The sequence below is a fragment of the Marmota monax genome, unplaced genomic scaffold (assembly GCF_021218885.2).
Source record: "Marmota monax isolate L192 unplaced genomic scaffold, Marmota_monax_Labrador192_F-V1.1 WCK01_AAM20220418_F8-fsc00188, whole genome shotgun sequence".
NCBI lineage: Eukaryota > Metazoa > Chordata > Mammalia > Rodentia > Sciuridae > Marmota > Marmota monax.
The window spans coordinates 3,104,156-3,128,609 of NW_026692655.1; the positions used below are offsets into that span (position 1 = coordinate 3,104,156).

Genomic DNA, 24,454 nt, shown 5'->3' on the forward strand with positions numbered 1-24,454 from the left:
ATGAATATCAAGCTGTTCAGTTTTAGTCACAATGAGATCTACCCCAGACATGGAAGGTGCTACACCAGGACCAGTGGGAAGCACTTCCAGTTTCTTAATGTGCAATGTGAGCTGGTGTTCCTTTCCAAGAACAGATAAACTGGACTGTACGCTAAAAAGAAATTCAAAAGAGAAGAAGCCTACGTGTAGTCAAATTCCAGGGGTCCCTCACTGGGTGCATCTCTTGCTGATACAAAGGCCAAGAAGAATTAGAAACCAGAAGTGGGAAAGCCTCAATGAGAGCAAGGAAGCAGCATTGCCCAGCAAGCCAAAAAGGCTAAACATGCACCTAAAAAGGCAGCAATGACTGCTACAAAGGCTCCCACAGAGAAGATTGTGGAACCTGTGAAATTTTCTGTTCCCTGAGTTGGTACAAAATGATAAATGGGCAGATCATATTTTTAAATAAAGACCCACCTATAACCCCTAAAAAAAAAAAAAAAGAAAAAAGAAAAGAAGTGAATAAGAAAATCTGTAGCTCAGACAGGGGCAGGGATAAATTCAAAGTCATTTGTGACTCAGTGGCAGAGGGGCACAGCCTCAATTCCCTGTCTAGATCAGAATCATCCTTGCTCCAGAGGCTCCTGATTCCCCAGAAAACTTTCATTCTAGAAACAAAAACCTGCCATGTTTTCCTTCTCTGAGGGATTCTGGCTCAGGGTGTCCCTTTAGGGGCCTCCGAATGACTCCCGGATGGAATCTCTGTCACACAGCTTCAGCTTAGCCCCTGCCAGGTTTCCAATTCCTGAACCAAAAGGTCACCTGGGAACTCCTGCCAAAGACTAGGAATCGTTCCCATGGCCCACCCTCCTCAGAATCATCATCTTAATTTATGAAGCAACCTATAAAACTTTAGTCCCCATGATGCTTAGGAGCTATAGTGAACCAATCTTACAAAAGTAGACACCTGTGTAAATGTCAAAATAGGTAACAGGGGACTCCTCCAGCACCCTGTATTCTACAGCCCAAAGCTCTTAGGTCAGGGAGAGGCCTGGAGAGTCTTTTGGAGAAGAAGTTCCCTTTTGGATTCCTAACTGAACCTTTTGAGAACCCAAAGGAAGCCATGGAAGTTCTCTGTAGAAAATTTCAAAGATTCCCTAATATTCATAATAATTGCATTAGGTTTGAGGGTCTCTAAAGACCCACATTGGACCCTGTTCCAGGTTGGAACCCTAGGAGAAGACAAGCCCTCTTTCTTCAGATAGGTGATTGCACTACTCAACGTGCTTGGAACACTGCAGTGAACAAGACCCGCGAAGCTCCTGTTCTCATGGGCTTCTGTCTAGTGGGGGAGGCAAGCAGTTTCTGATAGTGATGAGTGTGGGAAGGAAATAGGACAGTGTATGGGAATGAACTGTCCCTGAGAGAAGGGAGACAGTTTAAGTTTGCAGAGGGGGTCAATGGTCAAGCAGGGCCTTTCTAAGGAAGTGACATTAAAAGGTGACCTGAAGAATGAGAAAGATCCAGGCACAGGAAGATTAGATGGAAATGTGTCTCTGGCAGAGGGAAGAGCAAGTACAAAGATCCTGGGTAGAAATGACTTTGGCATAGCTGAGGAACTGAAAGGAAGTTGGTGTGACAGAGCAGAGTGGGCAAGAGGATAGTGGAGAGAGGATGGCAAGAGAGGCGGGGGCCGTGGCATGTAGAAATTTGTCATGAGAACATTCTCTGCCTTCTCCCCTTCCATGTTATTCAAACCCAATCCATGCTTCAAGGTCCACCTCTTCTAAGAACCCTCCACCAATCTGAGCCCTGGGATAAGCCTTAGAGTGTGTCACTTGTTTTCAAGGTCTCTGAAAACCACTCACCCTTGAAGCCAGCCTTTCCCTGTCCCTGTGTTCACTGCTGTCAGCGTGATGATTGTGTCCTTCCCTCCATTTGTCCATTTGTTTCATAAACAATAAAGTTTCAGGGGGAAACTGCATAGGGCATGTTCTTCCAGCAATGTCCAAAGCTCCTTGAGGACAAGGAGCAGATATTAATTCTTATACCCCTCAAGGCCTGGCATGCAATGGATATTCAGTTAAGATTTATTGCACGCAGCAGCTCAAGTAACCTAAGAGTGAACCAAATTGGCCAGGCATGGTGGCATGGCGGCACATGCCTATAATCCCAGCTACTTGGGAGACTAAGGCAGGAGGATCACAAGTTGGAGGCCAGCCTCTGCAACTAAGTAAGACCTTGTCTCCAAAAAAAAAAAAAAAAAAAGGAATTAGCATCCATACAACTAATTAAAACAAATTAAAAAAAATAATAAAAAATAAAAAGGAATATAGCTCAGTGGTAAATTGCCTCTGGGTCCAATTTCCAGTACTGAAAAAGAAAAAAGAAAAATAAACAAACAGTGAAAATGTACAATTGGCTTGCTTAGACCACCTTTGGCCAGGTGATTTTGGGCAAACTACTTGACTTCCTAAGTTTCCTGATTATCAAAATGACATAATATAACGATCCCAGAATCAAAAGTTTGTTGTGAAGATTACTAAGTTCCCGATAGACTGTGGCTATGCAACTACTTCGATTATCCCTATTATCAGTCACCTTATTTTCTCTGTGCTCATGACCCAGGTCTTCAGATGGAAGTCTCCCTCTTGTTCCCTACCCACGGTGCAAACAGGAGCTAGAGTGGTTGTTCTTTAGACCACACCCCAAATCATCAAGGATGTTGTCACCACCAGCGGCTTGTTCTGTCTGTACAGACAAAAGAGCTGGCCTTGCCTTTGTCACAAATGCACCCCCTCGAAAGGCTTTGCCCTCCTCGGCATTGCCCAATACTGGGGCGGCCCCTTGTCAAGATCGCTGCTCGCAAGTCCAGACACTCAGGCCTGGCTCTGCTCCTGGGGGCCCTTGGGGAATCCCTCGCACTCCCCAAACCTCAGTCCCCTCTGAACAAGGACGAGGCTGTTCTAGGTGGTTTCCGTGAGCCCTTCCAGCCCTGGCACCCTGTGTGGCTGTTTAGGCAGCAGCCCCAGAACACATGGGGCAGGCGGGTTGGGGTGTCTGGTCAGGACAGCCCACCGCAAGGAAAGGAAGAAAGAAATAAAAGAGAGAGAGCTTTGGCTCTGGGAGAAGGGGGAGGTAGGCCAGGGGAAGGAGGAGACAGAGAAGGAGGAGGGACCGCGGGCGGAGGGGAAGATAGACCCAGCCCAGAGCTCTGAGTGGCTTCCTGTTGCCTGTCTCTAAACCCCTCCACATTCCCTCGGACCTTCAGACTGCGAGTGCGCTCTGCCTGCTGCCTGCCCGCCACCAAGGTAAGTGGCACAGCCGTTCCCTTCTATGGCTGCACCCACCCAGATCACTCTAGGCCACATCTCTAGCAAGGGACAGGAAGCGGTGCTAGGGGATGCGTGTCTCCCTGGGGCTCCATCCCAACTGCCCCAGAGGGCAGGATCCCAGACCCTTGTGCCTGTTGCTTTTTCAGAAGGTGGATGCACAGTGCAACTTGGTTTTCCTTTTAGGTCTGCAGGAAACAATCTCTGTCCCTGGGGAAGTGTTTTCTCTCTGTGTCTCTCTCCACGCCCGTATCTCTGCTTGCAGAGGCTCCCTGCCTGTCCTCTTTGCCCCCTCCTCCTCTCCTGGGAATCTGATCCTGTCACAGCTACCACTGGGACCTGACCGGAAACAGAGTTAGTCCGGCTCCCTAGACTTTGTTCGGGGTCGGGGGACTCTGTTTTCCAAAAGGGACTTTGTACAAATGATAAATTGACCCCTGAAAGGCAAAGGAGGGGCTTCACCTTTAATCAGCACCTGCTCTGGGAAGGCTGGTCTCCCTTGAGTTCTTCACAAACACACACCATCCCCTACACCCCACGCCGGTTAGCCTGAAATGGCACCTGGCACAGCCAGTCCTGGGCTGGCCATTGTCCCTCCTGGGCTCTCTGGGATGGTCAACTCAGGAACTCCTTATCAGATATCATCCAGCCAAGGCACAGGGAGCAGGGTGTGGCAGGAGGTGTCCTGGAAAGGGAGGGAGAGGGCAGGTAGGACCCCTAGGGCCCCAAGCCCCACTGTTGTGAGAAGTGCAGACTCCACACTGGGCTGGGTCCAACCTGTCTGATGTTAGGGCATCTTCAGACGTGTCCCCCACCTTTCTTCATCCTCCTTGGCTCCTCCAAGTGTCCAGTGGACTTCCTGTGTCCTGAGATGAGTCTCCTCAAAAGCACGCGGAGAGACCTGCACCTTCCCCAGGGAGGACCCTATTTGGCATCCCTAGTCCTAGCTCCCTAGGACTAAATTCCCATATACCCAGTTCTGGTGGTTTGGTGAGAAGCAACCCCTAGGTAGGATGGCGGACTTCAGGAACACGGTTGGTGAACTGTCTTAGGTAAGTGTCTCCTTTGCATTTAGCTTTGTTATCTGTAAAGGAAGAGGGTTGGTCTTTGGGGCGCTGGGTGTCCTTGGAAACTTCCGAGGAAGTCCATGAACTGCCCTTTGAGTAGGTTTCAAGCCCTCTGTGAGTCCCTTAAAATTATGTGCCCTGGAGAGACAGAGTCAGAGACAGAGACATGGAGATACAGTTTCTAGGCTTAAGGTATTCTCCCATGGGTGCCTGACCCCCCAAAATACCAGAGGGCCCAATGTAGGGGATTGGACTAGGCAAGGAAACAAATTTATATTTGCAGGAGGGTGAAAAATGCTGTAATGGGGGTGGTTGGGGAAAGAGAGAGTTAACTTGCAGCCATCAGCTGCCACATCGACAAAGCCTGGAGCAGGGACGTGGAGGGAGGGGGAGGGGGTTGCCTGGAGAAGGAATCAACTTTTGAAACTTTCTCCAAGTCCCACCCACCAAAAGGCTCTTCTCTGCCGTGACTCACTCTCCGAGGAATGCGAGTTACCACGGCAACCTTTTTTTTCAGGGTCTCTGCCTGCTGGCTGGGAGGGGACGCTGGGAACACTCAGAACATCAGGCTCACTCTCAATGTCCCCACCCTCCTCCCCCCTCCCCCATACAAGGATGACTGCAAAGCTCTAGGCCCTGTGCAGATCTCCCAGTGTCCCAGGAAGCCAAGGACTGTGATAAGCTCCCTAAACTGGGTATTCAAAGATTTTTCTTTTCTTTTAGCTGAGCTCAGAAGCTGTCATCTGACCTTGAACTAATGGGTCCCCTTTCTGAGTTCCAGTTTCCTCCTGGGTTAAAGGGCAATAACGGCAGCCTCCTCAAGAGAGCATTGCATGGATGAAATGGGATAATGCATTTCATAATGCACTTTATGCTCTGGGTTTTTAGAGGTGATGGATTTATGGAAATCCAAAGAGCCGGCAAAATGATTCCCAGCTTTTTTCCCCTGGTGGCTCCATCGTTTCAGGCTCTGCGTAGAACTTCTCTTTACTAAAAGAACAGACAGGCATATCTTTTTAAAAACTCATGTTTACATTTTGACTTGAGGACCTTGTCTATGTCCCAAGAGTGAGAGACCCTCCCCTGCAAGCAGAGAGAGCATTGGCCCAGGGAGCCAACAGACATGGTTCCAACTCAAGAGCGGGTGACGATGGGAAAGACACTACCCCTCTCTGGGCCTCAGTTTCTTGATCTGTTACATGGGAAATCCAAGCTAGACGGTCTCCAGGCACCCGGCCAGCTCTAAAGCCATGAGAACCCAAATCTCAGCCACTCCCTTCCTCTGGGGGAATAGCTGGCCTACATTTTGAGCAGCACTTCTCTCCTCCCCAGTGCAAAGGAAACTAGAGAGAAGGGGCCTGGGGACCCAGGGCTACCTAATGGCCTCCATCTGTAAAGATTCCTTAACCAATAGCATAGCTGGGGTTGCTTCTCAGAACAGCAGCTTTCTTCGCTGAAAATAAGCTATAAATAGGAAAAGATGGTGGAAAGGAACGAGCAGAACTGAGGATGTGAAGTAAACAGTTGAACATTTGGCCTTTGAGGTTATTTAGGATGTTGATAAGTATGCGGAGATAAACAGGGACAGACACAAACTCACCTGGGGGCACAGTATAAACACCGACTCACCAACAGGCGCCACTGGCACAGCTAAAAATAAATACCTCCTGTATAAGCTGGTGCAATGTCGTGCGCCCACCTACCTCTCCCTGATCAATACTTTGACACACACATGCTCACAGAATGTCGATTGTAACAAGGGACAGACATGTAATGCACATGCACCCCCTAACAACCCTTATGTTTTAGAGACAGAGAAATTGGAGTTAAAGATGGGAAAAGAACTCACTTGAGGTCACAGGACAGGTTGGAGTCTGAACCAGGCTTCCAGGTGTTTTGAACCATCCAGATGTTCGCCATGAGTGCCTCCCACCCACTTCTGGTGGGTTTGGAGTCGGGCTCATGTACCGTCCTCCACAGGCTGTAAATCCTGTGGGCATAAGTGATTGGCAATACTTTTCTCTCCCCTTTTCTGGCCCGCAATGGCCTGTCCCAGCCCATGAGGCTTTGTCATTAGGCTCAAAGGGCCAACAAATGTGGCTAATCAGGGAGGGAGCCTGCTTCCTGCTGGCTCCCTCCCTGACCTCCAACTTAGAAGGAGAGGACGGGATCTTGGGCTGAGCTTCCAGGCAGCCCAGGGATAGTGAAGTTCCCTGTCCTCCACAGCACAACCTGGATCCTTCCTGCTCTCACTTCCAGCCTCAATGGTGAACCCAGGGACAGCTGGGCTGTGCAGGGCTAGGGCCGGCACGTACTAACTTGACAGAATAATTTAGGAAAGCAGCCCTCTCTTTCTCTTTAGCCAAGAGATGTCTTAGGTGGCAAAGGGACTCTGCCCTGGTCCATCAAGTGATAGAGCTTGGTGTCTAGGGGAGAGATAGGAGCAGTGACACCAATTCTCCCCAGAGCTGGGTTCTTCCAGAAACTTGGTATTAACTCCTCTCATTCGGGGATCATTCTGGGTCCCTTGTGCTAGTCATAGCATTAGGATTTCAGATTTGTCAGGTTCTGAGAAAGACACCAGCTTGCTATAAGACCCTGAGTGACTTATTTTTCTTCTTTAAACCCCAATTTTTCTCTCTTTAAAACAAGAAGCATGGCAAAGAACCTTCGTGTGGCCTGATAATGGTAATCCATCCATAGTGGCTATCAAAAGAACTGTGTTCAGCATTATGATACTAGACTTTTGGGGAAAGGGAATATGGTGGATTAGTAATGTCTGCCACGTGAACAAGAAGGTTGTGGAAGGCAGATATGCCACATGTTTGCTATCCTGTAGGATGTGACAGCCTGGACACTTTGATCTAATTTCTTATCCCCTCCATTTGTGGTCACCCCTGATGCAGCAGTGGTCCTCTAGGGGGCGCCAAGGAGGCTGCCTGGGGCTCCACCCTGAGCCTCTGCCAGCCGCGGTGAAACGTGGCATTTTAGGAGATTTTATGGAATCTCAGCCAGGCTGATTACAGTCTCAGAATCTGGAGCCTCCTCTGAGTTGTCCTCAAAGCTCTCCAATCGTAGGTTTTATTTTTTAAAAATTTATTTATTTATTTGTTTATCTTTGGGTCTGGGGATTAAACCCAAGGATGATTTGCCACAGAACTACATTCCCAATCCTCTTTATTTTTTGAGACAGGGCCCTGCTTTGTTGCTGAGGCCAGCCTTGAACCTTCGATCCTCCTGCCTCAGCCTCTCAAATCACTGGGATTACAGGTGTGCTCCACCGTGCCCAGCCAATCCTGGATTTTAGCATCCGCAATGTCCTCACCATTTACCTTAGCTTCTTCCCTTCCATCAAGAAATATTACACGTGGAAATGAAATGTCTAGGGGCCAGTGGGGAGAGGCGATACTCCAAAAAGCTTTTGCCTGAGTTGGCTCGTAAAGTCTGAGCTGAGGTGGGCAAGGTGGCAAAGGCCTATAATCTCAGTGACTCAGGAGGCTGAACCAGGAGGATCTCAAGTTTGAGGCCATCATCAGCAATTTAGTGAGTCCCTAAACAACTTGGTGAGACCTTATCTCAAAATAAAACATAGAAAGGGCTGGAGATGCAGCTCAATGGTAAAGCACTCTTGGGTTCAAATTCCTGGTGCAAAAAAAAAAAAAAAAACAAGTAAAAAAAGACTGCTGTGTCCAAGGGTTTCCATCTGTTTCTAAAAGAACCTGAGATGTTCCAAGATGTCTCAGGGTACAGCTTAGTGGGTAGAACTTCTAGCCCTCAACTCCACTCCAGTTGTACCTCCTCTTGTTTTTCAAGCTTATTTATTAATCAGACATATTCACATGCTTAACAGAAGCAAAAACTTCTACTTGCTTGAAATATGGGATTTCTGCAGGAAGCTTGGTTGAAGGAGTATTTTCTGCTTTACTTAATTTTGAACATCACTGATCTAAAACAGATTCCTGAAACCAGGCACAGTAGGTGGTGCACACCCGTCATCCCAGCAACCTGGGAGGCTGAGGCAGGAGGATCACAAGATCAAGACCAACCTTGAATTTAGTGAGACACTTAGCAAATTAGCAAAATCTGTCACAAAATAAAAAAAGGATGGCGATGTAGCTCAGCGGTAAAGTGCCCCTGTGGTCAATTTTCAGTACCTCTCCCAATAAACAAACAAATAAACAAACAAATATATAGAATAGCCTCTTTGTTGGACAGTCAGGACAGGGTAGCTTAGATCCAGAGAGGAAAGAAGTCTTCTCCAATTTTGCACAGTGATCTGGGAGCGAAACTTGATCTCAAGACCCCTAACTTCTACTTCACAAGGCCACCTCTGAGTGACTGGGTCTGGTCCCAGGACATGAACAGGAGTGCCAGTGTCCCCACCTTGGCCACAGTGCCACGTCTCTGACTTGGTTGGGCCCAAGCTCTGTGGAGCCCACCCTCCCTGCCTCTGAGTCCTGGCTCCTGGCACATGGCTTCCTTTCTTAGCCTCTAAACTTGTTTTCCTCCCTTTGGGATTGTTTACAAGTAACATGTGATTTTGGAACCCTTGTTTCCAAGCCAGACAGTGGGAGTGAAATGTTTGGCTTGCGTCAGCAGCCCACTAAGAGGCCAGCCTGGGGCCTGGCCATCCTTACTGCACTCTCTGGAAGCTAGGCTGGTCTCCCCCAGGCCAATCTGGGCAATATTTCTTCTGTTCCACCCCAACACACCTTTCTCCTGGGCAAACAGACAAAGAGCTGGGATTCTTTCACAGAATTGTTGAGGGGGATGGAGATTCTGGATGCTTGAATTCTAAGATGCTCTTCTGCACAACATTGCTTACTGCTTACCTTGTGCCCTCTAGTGCAGATTATCCAAGAGCCTTTCGAGGTAGGTATGTTATTCTGTCCATTCCACAGACAGAGCAACTCGTTGAGACTCGAGAGGCAAAGCTCGTTTCTGAAGATCCCACAATTGCTAAGTGGCCGAGCCAGGACTTGAACCTGTACATTCTGGCTCCAGTGCCCATGAGCTTACCTTTGTGCTGCGTTGCCGTTACAACCACTGTTCTAGTATGGTAGTCACTAGCCACAGCTGGCTATTTAGATTTAAATTAATTACAATGAAATACGATAAAAAATTCTCTTCATTTGCTCTGGTCACATTTCAAGTGCTCAATGATGGCACATGGTCAAGAGCTGCTGCACCTGGCAAGGCAGATATAGAATATTGTCATCATCTTAGAAAGTTCTTTTGGATCACAATTCTCCCTAAACTCTTTTCACTCAAGTTAAGATTTAAGGATGGCAGGGGGGTGTACTGGCGCACACCTGTAATCCCAGATGCTTAGGAGGCTGACCCAGGAGAATCCCAAGTTCAAGGCCAGTCTCGGCAAGTTAGCGAGACCCTGTCTCAAAATAAAAAATGAAAAGGACTGTGGTAGAGTGCCCTGAGTACCATCCCCAGTACCACATACACACACACAAAAAAAAAAAAGAAAGAAAGGAGAAAGAAAGAATGAATGAAAGATAAGATAGAAAGAAATTGATTTGATGATTAAAACTCAGGTTCTGTGATTCTCTTCTAGGGGCCTAAGATGATTCTGAGTCACACGATCTAAAATTCTGATTCTGAGATTTCCTCCAGTTCTGACACTCAGTGACTTTTCAGCGTCCAGGGAGAGCCCCAGAGAAGGCCATTGATGTTTGGGGGGAGGCAAGCTGGGGGGCTGGCTGTACTTTTCCATCCCTAGAGTCTTTCTAAAGACAGGAGTGACCTTGAGTTTCGTGTCCTGCTGGCAGCCCAGGACGGGTTTTCAGCTGGCTCCAGAGCAAATAAAGGCAAAGGACAGGACTCGATGTACGGAACAGGAGGCCGCCCTGGCAGGGTGGGGGCGTGGGTTCTGCGCTTGGTGGCCACCAAACCAAGGGAAATACACCTCCAGTGCCTCCTCTGACCAGGCGCTTCTTTTCCTAGCACTGTGGCTAGTTCAGCCCAGCAGGGGCTGTTTAGGTGACCACTTGGGAAGGAGCAGGCGCTATAGAAATGGCTCCCTGAGATGGAGAACAGACCAGTGGCGGAGGGCGGCTGCCTGGGTCCTCCCCCAAGCCTTTCTGCTCATGCCCCAGAGCTATCAGCTCAGCTCTCTAGGGGTCTCAGTCTTCTCATCTGTACTCTTAGGCAGGAAGATCTATCTGCTCTGAGCCCTCCATGGGATGCTGGATTGTCTTCCCTAGAGACAAGGTTTTAATTTAACCCTGGTTTATACAGAGGGTGTTTGGGCTGTCACTGGGCATACTAGACCTAGGCTTGATTGGCACAGGGTCACAGCTGGTGAGTCCCAAACGCTGGGTTTCGACACTGGCTTCTGACCTGCCTGGGGTGACTTTTATGCCCCACTAGCTTTGCAGGGTGGACCCCAGCCTCTTTGGCCAGCGGTGTTTTACAGAACCTCAGGCAGGTATCTCATGGGTATACAGGAAGAATGGCTGTGCTTCCAGAAGAGTCCAGCTGCTTCCCTTTCCTGTCACCCTGTTGTCTTGGAGGAAAAGGGTTCTAGGACTGAGAATGTAGCACTGTGGAGCATAACTCCTCTATGATGCTGTGTTTCATTTTCAACAGTCTCTACCTGCATATCTCCCCTGCCCCCACCTCAGTTTCAGAGCATAATCCCTATTAGGCTCACGGCTCCATGAGGGGAGGAGGGTCTGTCAAGCTGGAATGTGCTCAGATGCTGTGAGACTGTGGGCAGGGGCCCCCTCCCTCTGACCTCAGACTCCCTGGGAAAGCAGGACTCGGGACTCTAACGCACTGTCTGCCCAGTGTTGCCACCAGGCTCCAAGGGGCCAATGTGCATGTGAGAGTGCCCCGGAACCATAAAACCCAGCAAGACGTAGGCCAGAGATGGGGATGGCCGAGAGGGTGCCTGTGCAGCCAGAGAGCCAACCAACAAAGATTCTCCCTGGTCATGGGAGAATCTGTGTCCCTGCTCAGATGAGGGACACAGACTCTGAAGAGCACATCTTTCTGGCTCTCTAATCTGAAGCTCATTACATTTTCAGTCCTAGCTGGGCTATTTCTCCAGTGACATGACTTCTCTGACATTGTAGTTTAGACGGGGTGACTTTTTGTTGTTGTTCCAACTGCCAGTCTCACTTTGATCCTAAAACTTTCATCTCAGACAAGTCCTTCATTGATGCCTCCCCTCCTGTCCCATTTGCCCAAAGCCACATGCAGGAGTTGTTTAACTTATGTCTTCCAAATGGGGAAGAAAGGCGGAAGACTTTTTCCACTTGAGCCTGGGGAGACAAGTGAACAACTGTGTGAAGGAGAGGAACATTCCAGAAACTTCCTGAAGAAGGAAGACTGGACTCCTTGGAGAGCTGGGGCCATTGTGAAGCAATGCCAAGCTCGCACGCCAATTCCTTTAAATTCCTGTTAGTTTTATATCATGCACACCTCATAAAACAGGGGCTGAGGATTTCTGTCTCTTTGAGCCCAGTGAAGGACCATTTGTACCCAAATACTGTCATCCAAGGAAAGATGGGTGATGCCCAAGGACAGGACACATACCAAGACCAACTTGTGCCTGTGATTTTTTTTTTTTGGTGTTGAGGACTGAACCCAGGTCTTATCATGCTAAAGAAGCACACTACCACTGAGCAACACCCCCAGGCTTGCCTGTGGCATTGCAAGAGCATTTTAAACCCAGTCTATCTCAAAGTTCACCTGACCTAACATCCTCAGTTGACAGATGGAGAAACCAAGAGAGGACAAAAGACTTAATTAACATAGTAAAGTCTTGAGGTAGAACAAGAACTCCTGGCATTTAATTCCCAGCTGAGGAATTCCACAATGTTAGGGAACTCCCACCGTCATGCTTGGTCAGTTGAGAAGTCTTGGAAGGACCTGGGGATGATGAGCCCGATGGGAGTTGTAGGGACAAGAGAGGAAAGAAAAGGCTGCCCTTGACTGAAATGCTATTTGGGGACAAAGGGAGCAGGCTTGTTCTGGGTGGTGCAGAAAGAGAGAAATGATAGACCAGGAGAAGTTTGAGGGATGTAGATTTGAATCAGAATAAGGAAGAACTTTCTAAAGCAAATTGGAAATGAAAGCCCATTTAGTTAGCACAAGAAATAAAATGTCCCCATCACAGACCCTTTGTTGGGGATGAGATTTTGGCATCGAATCATTAAAGATTCTGCTCCAAATTACCTCATAGCCATGAGTATTAGAGTCTAGGGTTTGGCATCTAGAGACCCAGGTCTTAGCAGTGATCTGGGCAGGCAGAGAAACTTTCTAGATCGTAACTAACATCCCCTGTGCAACGTAATAAGAAGTATTTGGATGGTTTCCTTGGAGAATCCAAAGAAGTGCTGCCCTTTCCGGGTAGAACAGAGAAAAATGTGGTCACCCTCAAGTTTCCATGGGTCACACTTGAACATTATTGTTTGTTGTAAACGTGGATCTCATTGTTTCGGATTGGCAGGAGGTTGCTCTCTATTAACTTCTTCCACTGCAGAGCGGGTAGGAAGGAGACAGAGGAGGAGGAGGAGGAGGAGGAACTGGAGAATAGGAAAGAAAATAATCTTAGGACATCAGGGATTAAAGGGCTTGAATTAGCATGACCAAACTTGACTAATTAGCCCATCACCTTGGTTGAAATGCTTTAAAAACTTAAACATGTGTATTTTTATTTATCATTACCATAAAAGGAAAACTCTGTGTACCTTTGTTATAAATAGAAGGAAACTCTAAAAAATGAACAAAAAGCAAACAAGACAAGTTCATTGAATCTCTAGCTTCCTGTGGGGGCTCTGAACCAGAGGGCTGCTCTCGGTCATAAAGGAGATGAGGGCTAGCCCTCAACCTAGACTTTTTCTTCATATAATCATGATTGAAAGAATACGGCACGGAACCACCTTCCTCCCCCATCTTTCACCACCATTTAACACATAAACCATCTAAAGCCAACCCACATATTCCAGGGATGTAGAAGTAACTCCATCAGGACGCCTTCCCTCATGGAAGTCTCCACCTCTCTTCCCGCAGGGTTCCCAGCACCATGAGGGCCTGGATCTTCTTTCTCCTTTGCCTGGCCGGGAGGGCCCTGGCAGCTCCTGTGAGTACTCCGGATCCTATCTTCCTTCTCTTAGCTTCCACTGCCTGCTCCAGGGCGTCTGAACCTGCCAGCCCTGCATATTCAGAGGGGCCAGGGACTCCCCCATCTCAAGTCAGTTGTCTCATTTGTAAAAATTGATTTCTTTTAAGCCACAAAGCTCAGAAGAAAAATTGGGATGAGGACCGGTTGGGGGAGGGTCCAGAGAAGAGAGTTCTGTGGAACTTGAAGATGAACTCTTTAGCAGTTAGAGCTTCTGGCCAGGGATTAGGGTTGCCAAGGAAGTGGCCTCTCAGTCATGAGAGGAATTCAAGCAGTCAAGTGTGAGGGGGTGACAGGGATGGTGTTAGGAGAGAATCCAGCCTGAGAGGGACGGCTCCGTTTCTGAATCAGACTCCGATCCAAACAAATGGGGCCAAGGGGAGGTACAAGTGTAGATTAGGTGTTCTATAGCAGCAGAAATACTTTTGCAAACTAAATTTTAGGCTGGCCTAGATAGTTGGATATAAAACATACGAAAGGGGAGCCTCCCTGGTCTTCCCTGCTTTGTCCTGTGCCCCCCCGCCCCCCACCATGGCAGTCCTGAGGCAGCCTGGGGAGTCTCCACACACTGCTCTTCAAAGTCTACCAGCAGATGAAGCTGGCCTGGTCCTGACCTCTCCGAACCCCACTTTCTCTTTCCAGCAGCAGCAGGAAGCCCTGCCTGATGAGGCAGAGGTGGTGGAGGAAACGGTGGCCGAGATGACCGAGGTATGTGGCACCCGTGACCCCTCTCTGCCCATGCCTTCCCTGGGCAACCCAGACAGGTACTATGGGGCTCCCTGCTGGAACAGGGCATCTGTTGCCTTCCTGGGTGCACACACAGCATAGATGGACAACCTATTCTCCCAAATCCCAACATGCTCCTGAATGTTCCCAAATTTTCAATAGAATCCTATAGTTGGGAGGCATGATTTGGAAATTTTTAGTTTTTTTCTGCATGATCACCCAAAATCTCCCCTTGCACAAACAGATGAATGGGGATCTGCGCAGGTGTAGCTGGCAGGGTGAGGGGGCTTGGCATCCCTTCTGGCCCTAACACCCTGGGCGTCAAAACAGAATTCCAGAGCGCTACAGAACATTTAATCTAAGATGAACAAGAAGTGTGTTTAATAAATTAAGAAGTTAATAATAAATATAAGATTAAATCTAAATCCCCAACCCTGGCATTTGGGTGGTGACCTGGGCTCAGCCCACCCTTCTACCTCACTATCATCTCCTTGTGGGTATCTGAAGCTTCGGGCAAGCCCCCCCACCCATCTTCACCCCTCACTTCTAGGTCTGGGGTGAGGGTGGGGACCATTTGATTGATTCTCTTCCTTCCATCTCAGGTAACCGTGGGATCCAACCCTGTCCAGGTAGAAGTAGGCGAATTTGAGGATGGTGCCGAGGAAACCACAGAGGAGGTGGTGGCTGAAAGTAGGTCCCTCGCCTGTGACTCTGCACATCCAGTCCTCTGTTGGCTGATTGGGCCTGGGGCCTGAGGCCAGCCTACTCAAGAAAATTCAGGGTGCGGCCCTCAGTGGGCCAAGGAGAAGGCCGTTGAGGCGGCTTGGTCTTGGAGGTTTGGAATACTCTTTGGCACGCAGTCCCCTGGACCAGTCTATTTATAGCCAGACCATGTGTGCTCTGAATGGCAGGAAGGGAAGTTCCCCAGCTGGGAGTGGACTTCTCCCCTTTCAGCTCTTTGCCCTGATTCCGAAGTTGGATTTCACATTCCCAGTGGGGTCATGAGTCACGTCTGGTTCCCCAGATGGCCTGTGGCCTCTGTCTCAGCCTAAGCCCCTGCATAGGAGCACGTCTGAGAATGGAGATCGGGAGTGGTCACACTTTATCACCTTATCTGATTGTCACTCAGCCCAAGAAAATAAGGCCCCGAAGAAGGGAAAGCAGACCTAAGTCCTAACATTACCCACGGAGTCAGTGCCCGAGGGGGAGAAAGACCAATGGGCCTCAGGGTCCTGCTCTCAGGTTGAGTAGCTGTACCTCAGGGGTCAAGAGCATGGACTCTGGAAGCAATCCAACCAAGGTTTGAATCTAGACTTCTCCAGGAGAGCTTGCCAGCCCCTCTGACCCTCACCTTGCTCCCCTCTGGCATGGGAATGATGAAGTCATAGACCCTCATCCTGGGCCTGTTGGAAGGGGAAGGAACCAAAGCAACAGAGAACTTGACCCCATGCTGCAGAGCAGCATCCAGTAAGGGATGATTATAACAGCCACAGTTAAGCGTCAGGAGGAAATGGCTAGATGCAGCTCCCATCCTGAAGGGATAAATAACAGGCATTTGGACGGAGCTGGCACAGAGCTTTTGTTGGAGCAGGCGAGTGTCTCCTGAGTCATGTTCCTTCCCTGTCCACGCCCACTTCATCCGGGGTTTACAGACGCAGCTGGCTCTATTGTCTCAGCCCCTTCTCCCTTTTCCTTTATAGACCCTCACTGCTCCATGACCACAGCTGACTTGCTAAGCCATTCTGGAAAATCTGTCCTGGATTCCCGAAATGCCTCTCTGTGATGGTTCAGCTGAAAGCTGAGACCACAATTCTTGGTTGCTTCAGTGTCAGGGAGGCCATCTGGCATCCCAGTGTTTCAGAGACCCAGATTGAGCCCCTAAAAAGTACCTGGTCCCAACCTTGGATTGAACCTCTCATTCTCACACTGAGCCATCTGCTCCCCTAAATGCTGATTGCCAGGCTCAGTTGAAGAGCAGGGTGGCCCACCCAAAGCTCAGAATAGGACCATAGCAAATTGTCCAGAGCTCTGCTGGGATCAACCTGGGGAGGACATGATAGCCAGGGGTGCTAACTCCCTGCCCGTGTGCCTACCAGACCCCTGCCAGAACCACCACTGCAAACACGGCAAGGTGTGCGAGCTGGATGAGAACAACAGCCCCATGTGCGTGTGCCAGGACCCCACCAGCTGCCCTGCGCCCATCGGCGAGTTTGAGAAGGTAAGGGCCAAGGGACTGGGCCCCGCAGCATTCGGAACGTCTGCCCAGCAAACCCTGGGCTTGGTGATTCTACAGGGCAGCTCAGGTCTCAGGAGCCCCTTCGTTAGATCCAGTCTCAGCAGAAAAGCGGAGCTGAGTCAGGGGCGAGGCTGTCCAACAACCAAGGAGAATCTCATCAACACCATCACGATCCCAGCTCTGTGCTGGATGCACACTCTCAGGACTCCAGAATTCCAAGCTCTACACCTGACTCGATAGAGGAGAATAAGTCCTGTGCAGCTTAGCAGAGTATCATGTCTAAAAATGTTGCTTCTGGAGCCAGATTAGAGGTTGACTTCAAGCCTCCTCTCCATCACTTGTTAGCTATAAGATCTCAGCCAAGTTGCTGAGTCTTTCACAAATCTCACTTTTCTCATGTCTAAAGAAGGAATAGGAATGGTCCTTAACTCTAAGGGTTGTTGTGTGGCTTTGTAAGACAATGCCCAGGACATAATAAGTCACCCATCATGCTATTTATTTATTTATTTATTTATTTCATTATTTCTCAGACCTGTCCATTCTGCCTCCAGTATCCATCCATCCATTCATCCAAATCAATACCCACCTATGTCCACCATTGTGTGAGTGGTAACCTAGCTCAGGGGAGCAAATATGGTACCCGCTTAGCTTCTCCTTCTTTAAGATGCTCCATGTTAGAGCATCCTTGGTCACTCTTTCCGCCTCCCAGTTCCCGCATCCCGCAGATCACCGATGCCAGGAATTCCTCCTCTGTACCACAGCCACTTTCTGACTCCTATCTAGCTGAGCCCTCAGCATTGCTGCTTGGCAACCCCTATGATCAGAGGTTCCAATGGAGATTGGAGGGGCTCAGCATGCGGTCGTGCCATAGCTGTGATCTATTACAGCGATGTGTGGAGGATACAGCCAGAACCTAAGTGGGAAAGACCCAGGCAGAGACTGGAGGATCCATGGGAGGCCTGAGTATTCTCTTCCTCTCTTCCACATGGAGTTCACTCTTATCCCATCTTCAAAAATGCAGATACCTGTTTCTGCTCAAAGAAGCCCACCCAGAGACTCAGCACCCAGCGTTTTAATAGGGATGGGCAACTAGGCACCCTCTGCCTAGTGTGTACCAAAATTCCAGACTCCCAGGGACAGCAGATGTTCAACATGAAGTGAAGCATGTGCCTGAGCAGTCTAGGTTGAGTGAGCCTCCCTATCAGGGGAAGATTTGTGACAGTGCAGAGACCTGCTCACCAGCCAGGTTCCCTGACACTAGCCAGAGGCCAGCCTCACAAGCAGGCCTTTCTAAGGACACCAATCTCCCATCTCTCATGTCCACTCTTGTCTTTTTCCTGTCCCCATCTTTGGCTGGTCATTCAAATGTCCTCCTGGGTCTCCATCCTGTCTCAGTTGTGCCTTTGCTCTGAGACCATCAGTGGCTCTCAGCATGGGCTGACCTCTGGCCTGGGAGCCTAGAGAATGGGCTCTTGTCCCAGCCCCACCACCAACTCCCTGCATGACCTTGGGCTCATCACATTCCTGGCTTGGCCCTCAGTGTCCCCATCTCTGAAACCAGCCAGTGTGGGCCAGAAGAGGGCTTTGGGAATGAGGAAGGGGCTCTGTGCTTGGCCAACAGGTGTGCAGCAATGACAACAAGACCTTCGACTCTTCCTGCCACTTCTTTGCCACAAAGTGCACCCTGGAGGGCACCAAGAAGGGCCACAAGCTCCACCTGGACTACATCGGGCCTTGCAAATGTGAGTCTTCCCTTGGGCCCTTGGCTCCCAGCTTAGGGAGGGAGCCCTGGCACTGGCAGGTGTGGGCTCTACCACCCCCTATGCTGTGTGATCTTGAGCAAATCTCTTTCCCCTTCTGAGCCTCGGGGTTCCCATTTATAAAATGAGATGATTGTCTATGGAGTTGTTTCCTTCAGCTCTGAATTAGGACAGATCCCAGGAAAGAAGGGAGACATCATAAAAGCACAAGATCAGGGAGGATATCTGGAGCCTCCCACTGGCACCCAAGACAACCACATTTCTTTTCTCTAGTGATGAAGAAGTTCTTGTAGAAGGCTAACTCAAATCTTTCCTGCTTCAATACTGTAAAGCAAAAATAATGTTTTAACCTGGGCCTACAAAGTTGTTTTTTTTTTTTTAAATATTTGAATTTGAGTGCTTTAACTTAAGGGTATGCCTGTCAGTTCCTTTTAAGCTCTGTTCCTCAATATTGTCATAGGCCCTTTATTCCAGTGCATTTCTATCTGCCTTCTTAAGACACATAATGACCACCCTCCTCTCAAAACCAGGGAGTCAGGTGTTTGAGAGAAAGGACGCCAGGATGTCCTTGGCCCTTTGTTAGTGTTCCCAGCTGCAGTTTCCCCTGGCCCATAGTTTGAGACACCCCAGACTACTCGTTCCCTTGCAAGATGACACGCATTGCATCCCCAGTACCTTCTGGTACAGGTGGCACTAAGAGAACGGCTCACCTGCCTCAGGTGTGCAGGCTGCAGAAAGGTAGAGGACAGGCAGGAAAGAAGGTTCTCCTTGTGGTTAGCTCTATGCTGCCAGTTATGGGGCCCAGGGTGTGAAATGGGTGGAGATGTTGGGAATTTCTTGGACAGCGAGGTGTGAAGTGGGCTTTTGCCCCAGACAGCCACACTGTCCTAGATGCTGGGGGGGGGGGGCTCTGATCATGGGGTCTGCAGTAAGCCCCTTCCTCCACTGACCTCCAGTGCGTCCAAGAAGAGGGTGGACTTGGATGAAATCTCCAGGTCTGATCTCTGGGAGGCTAAGTTATAAAGGCAGGATGGAGTCATTATCTCTGAGAAAGTTCTGGAGGCTCAGTTTTCCTGATTCCTCTGCCCCCGACCCAATAAGCCTGCCAAGCTCATTCCCCAGCCTCCTGTCTTCAAACACCTCCTGACATTTGACATAGTGCAGGCTCAGCCTCTGCAGGCCTCACACCCACGGCTATCACCCAGGAAGGTGACCCTGACCCTAGAAGTGCAGATCAAGGTCAAGGAGGCAGAGGGATACCTCCGCACATCCCCATTCCCAGAGCATTCTCCCCACAGGGTCTCCTGGGAGGAGCTGCTCAGAGGTGGGGAGCACTGTCCCAAGGCACTGGGTGAAGTGGCCGTGGGAGTCCAGCATGGGTGTGGAGTGGCTTGGGCAGCGTGTCAGCTCTCAGGCAGGGAGAGTCCGGGTCTGGGCTGACTACCCATGTGTTCTGGACCCTAGACATCCCCCCCTGCCTGGACTCTGAGCTGACTGAATTCCCTCTGCGCATGCGTGACTGGCTCAAGAATGTCCTGGTCACCCTGTACGAGAGGGACGAAGATAACAACCTTCTGACTGAGAAGCAGAAGCTGAGAGTAAGTGGGCTCTTTCCTGCCTGGCCTTGCGGGCCCTGGGTTGACTGAGAGCCTGTCCTGGCCCTAGAACGAGGCCCTCTCTGTAAGCCTGCGTCCTCCCTGGGAAGCACACTGGCCCTGAGTACCAGGGCATGCGGTTCTCCTTGCTGCCTTTGGAGGCTGAAAGGCATCTTAAAGGACCTGAGAAGTCCTTTAGTAAGGTGTCCACTCATTTTGTCCGGCCCAGTGTTGAACAAAAGAGACACACGTCCTGGGCCTTCTTCTTTCTGAGTTTGTGGATCTTTAATCCAAGATGCTGATGCAATGTAAACTCCTCAGCTTCCCTTAACCTGGTGCATCAGCTTCTCTGTGGCCAGGAAGCTGCCCTTAAGCACATTCTCCAGGTGACCCTGACTGTGGAGCTCTATGAGGACACTTTCAGGGAGTCCCAGGCCTGCCTGTTTGTGAGTGAGTGCCTCTGCCCCTTCCTTCTCCTTACTGAGACCTTAGGTCTTGGCTGGTTTCTGTCTGGCCCGGCCTCCTGTCAGAGGTGGGAAGGGCCCAGGTGGGCTTTGAGGTTTTCCTGTGGATCCTTTGTCACCCGTGTCTCTGTCCCCACAGGTGAAGAAGATCCATGAGAACGAGAAGCGCCTGGAAGCTGGCGACCACCCTGTGGAGCTGCTGGCCAGGGACTTTGAGAAGAACTACAACATGTACATCTTCCCCGTGCACTGGCAGTTTGGCCAGCTGGACCAGCACCCCTTTGATGGGTAAGACCCCAGGCCCTCAGGACCACAGGGGCCAGCTCTGGCTTGGCCCTGGAGCGGGTGGAGTCACAGGTCAGGGCTGGTGGGTTCACTAGATGCAGCCAGAAAGCCTCTAGGCAAACTCCACTGTTCCTAGTCTCAGACCCCAGTTTGTCTGGGGCTTGGAGAAGAAGGAAGAGCCATTTGGAGAAAGGATGTGGATTTGGGAAGAAGAAAGCAATAAGATGCCCTTGTGCCAGAGGCGGAAGTCACCAGGAACTGAAAATACCTCCTTAACTCTGAGAGTGTTGGCACTTGGGTCCCCACCAGTTAGGAAGGAGTACCAGACCCCAGGGGGTACAAGTGTGGCCGGCATGTTCCCTGTCCTTTGGCAGAACATCTGGGAGCAGAACAATCATCCAGCAGAGTCTCAGCCTCATCCCGAGGCCCAGTCCCAACAAAGCCTGGAAGTTCCTATAATATTCGGACTCAGTTTCAACTACATTGCTTGTCCCTGGCTTGAGGTCACCTGCCCCTTGTCCAAATGACTTATGCAGCACAATAGGCAGGCAGCTGGGCGGTTACGAGGTACACACTGTCTCTTCTGCGCCTAGGACTGTTCCAGGCAGGGACTTTAACAATGCTCAGAGATCAGGCTCTGTTCTCACCCCTGCCACCACCCGCAGGCCCACTCTTGTGGCAATGAGAGCAAGAACCCAGCTCAGCCAGAAGGAGATACCCTTCCCCTCTTTCCTGGAGCCCTTTCACCCTTTTCTTTGATCATGAGAAGCAGATGTCTCACACTGGGGACAGGAGGGCCACCCTGCTCAGATGTCTGGGGGAACAGCACTGCACCCTGGGACACTCCTCTCTGGGATGCTCACTGCTAGCTCTTTGTCTAGCCCGTCCGTGGGGATCGTGCCCACCCTGTGGTCCATCCTGGGTGGCTGGGTTCTCCGGGGCTCTGGGAAGCTCCCAGCTACTTCTCTCCCAGGCTCTTGATGTGGCAGGGATCCAGCTGAGTCACTCACTGTGAGGGAGAGGGGGAAAATCATAGGGGACCATCTGGAACTCAGGCTGAGCCCTTGGATCCCACGGCAACAACTGGATCTGGAGAGAGGTTTCCAGATGCGCCTGCAGGAAACATGCATCTGGGAGTGCGCTGCAGCCTGGGCTGGGGGAGCCACCTCCTACTCCTCCTCTGGTCCTAGAGCTGTGGGTGGATTTGCCTATGTCCCCACCCCTCCCTTCAGTATCCCGACCTGTGCAATGAAGCAGGGTGGGGCCAGGGAGTGTTTCTTCCAGTTCAAACATCGTGGGATTCCCTCCATGAGTTGCATGGGCTGTGAGGTCTGGTTAGGAAAAAAAAAAAAAAAAGTATTGAAGTCCCAAAGTTCCCTGGAGTCCCTTGAGGGGAAGAGTGACTTGGGACAAATTGTTAAGGGCGTTGGGAAAAAAAGAAAAAAAAATCACACATGTGCTCTGGAGTCCACGGGTAGCAGGAAGAATAGGAATGGAAGACGGTGGGAGGCAGATCAGAGGAGACTTCCCGGAAGACCTTATGTGATATGCAAAAATAAAGCTTTGCAAACTCACAGCTTCCCTGGACCCTGGCTGCCCATCCCAGGCCCGGAAGTCAGCACTGGCACTGGTTTGGTGTGTCTCTTTGTAGACCCTTTCTGAGGCATTTTCAGCTGTATAAATGTGTGTTCATACCAGTTTCTGACCTAGCAGTAGCAGAAGTGCTGAATATTTTTATTTTTTTTTTTTTTTTAAGTTTCTATGCCCCCAACTCTTGGCTAATTAGGAAACAGTTAAATACTCCAAGAGACCTCTGCTAGTGAGCCCAGGACACCTCAGAAATGGAAGGGTCCTTAGAAACTAGGGTCAGCTTCTCTCCCTCCATCAAGGGGTGGGGAGAGCTGGGCTCCGAGGACCACAGTAGAATCATGGCAGAGCAGGGATAGACCTGGGATCCTGGCATGGAACGTTCTCTCTTTCCATGCTGCCGTGCAGGCTCACTACCTGGATGTCTCCTGTGCTGGGGCTTTCCCGCGCTCAGGCCCTCCCCCGCCCCTCTCCTGCAGGTACCTGTCCCACACGGAGCTGGCCCCTCTGCGTGCGCCCCTCATCCCCATGGAGCACTGCACCACCCGCTTTTTCGAGACCTGTGACCTGGACAATGACAAGTACATTGCCCTGGATGAGTGGGCAGGCTGCTTCGGCATCAAGGAGAGTGAGTGTCTGCCCAGGGCATGGCGCGGTCCCCCAGGTGGTGGGCTGTCGTCCCCCACCTCTCTGCCGGCTGCCTGAGTCCCCTTCTCTGCTGTCTCTGCCCTCTGTGCCTATTTCACCCCTGTGTGCTCTCCCAGGCTGGGTGAGCCTTGCTCTCTCAGGTGTCTTCCAGATCCTTCTCTGTCCCTCTCAAGGTCTCTTTCTTGTTCCGTTTCTGTACCTCAAGCTTGGGCCCTCGCTTTGAGCCAAGCACTATTCTGGGAACTGGCAGGCTACGGAGAGGAAGCAGGAAGTGTAACTTGGCGGGTGTGTAAGAGACTGGGACAGGCCAGAGACAGGGGGCAAGGTTACCAACACCCTGGGGACCTTGGCCTTGGCCCCAGCCCCCCTGCCTCTGGATGGGTGGGAATCCAACCGCCTTCCCCTCCAGGGGAGCGCATCTCCTCCACCCAGGGCCTCATGGTAAACTCTCTTTTCTTGCTTTGCAGAGGATATCGACAAGGATCTTGTCATCTAAATCCACGCCTCCTTCTGCAGAACCGGATTCTTTCTCTTTGATCTTCCCGGTCCTGTTTCCCCCCATGTTTAAAATGTTTGGATGGTTGGTTGTTCTGCCTGGGGATAAGGTGCTAACATAGATTTAAATGAGTACATTAACGGTGCTAAAAAATGGAAGTGGTAACCCAAGTCATGACATTCTTGCTTGTCACTTAACTGGGGGTCGCCCATTCGCAGCCCCACCTTTCTCTTGGCGTTGGCACACCGTGGCCATTGTCTTGCTGGTCACGGTGGAAGCTGACCCGCTCGAATCTGCCTTCGACACACATTGAATCTTCAGATTTTCTATTATTCTGCTTGAAACTAATACTCACCAAGTCAGACTTTATGTTAATTTTATTTCAGGGGATGATGTTGGCTGCCTGGGGTCTTCCCCAGGTGGCCTGGAGGTGGGGACGGGAAGTAACAGACATGTTGTTGGCAAGGCCATTCCTGGGACAGTGGTGGGAGAGGTCTCAGGGACCCAACAGCCAGAACCATAGAAAGCAAGTCTATTTTTTTTTTGCCTGGGGCTGTGACTGAAAGATTCTGGGGCCATGTTCTAAAAATACACAAATTCTCATAGAAGCCCATTTCCTCCTTCACCCTGGTCTAATTTCTTTTCACATCAGGCTGTTTGTTTGAACTTTTGGGAGCCCCGGGCCTTCCGTGCTCTGAGGGCGCGGATCAGCTACAAGGACTTCTTCCCTCCTAACTTCTTTTGGAGATTCTGGATTTTTTTTTTTTTTTTGGGGGGGGGTGTGTGCTCCAGGAAATGAGAGGCCCTTTCAGGCAGGAAGACAAAACCAAGAATGAGACATAGAAAGTAGTAAAGCAGAAATAGTAGAGTTGGGTGAATTGGTTGTATTTTTTTTCACATTTCAATGGCTGTCCTAAGTTGCTAGCACGTTCTTCCTTTTTTCTTTCCCCCTTTGCATCTTCTATTAATCAGAGAAACTTCAAAGTCAATGGGATGGTCAGATCTCACAGGCTGAGAACTCGTGCACCTCCAAGCATTTCATGAGAAAGCTGCTTCTTATTAATTGTGCCAACTCTCACCGTGATGTGAAGAGTTTGACAAATCTTTCAAAATAAAAAGTAATGACTTAGAAACTGC

General features: G+C 50.1%; 1 protein-coding gene and 1 pseudogene across 2 annotated transcripts; both read left to right on the forward strand.

Annotated features, from left to right (window-relative positions):
- LOC124093876 (large ribosomal subunit protein eL24-like) lies at positions 1 to 3,670 on the forward strand (annotated as a pseudogene).
- On the forward strand, positions 3,153 to 24,454 carry Sparc (secreted protein acidic and cysteine rich). 2 transcript variants are annotated; one of them, XM_046446401.2, is made up of 10 exons: positions 3,153 to 3,290; positions 13,412 to 13,481; positions 14,166 to 14,228; positions 14,849 to 14,936; positions 16,343 to 16,464; positions 18,104 to 18,224; positions 19,707 to 19,840; positions 20,441 to 20,589; positions 22,653 to 22,801; positions 23,289 to 24,454. In XM_046446401.2, exons 2-10 carry the CDS (start codon positions 13,425 to 13,427, stop codon positions 23,315 to 23,317), a joined length of 912 nt encoding a protein of 303 aa, XP_046302357.1. In that variant the 5' UTR covers positions 3,153 to 3,290; positions 13,412 to 13,424; the 3' UTR covers positions 23,318 to 24,454. The 2 variants fall into 2 exon arrangements, with proteins under 2 accessions (XP_046302357.1, XP_046302356.1); XM_046446400.2 differs by having other exon boundaries at positions 3,155 to 3,290; positions 14,163 to 14,228.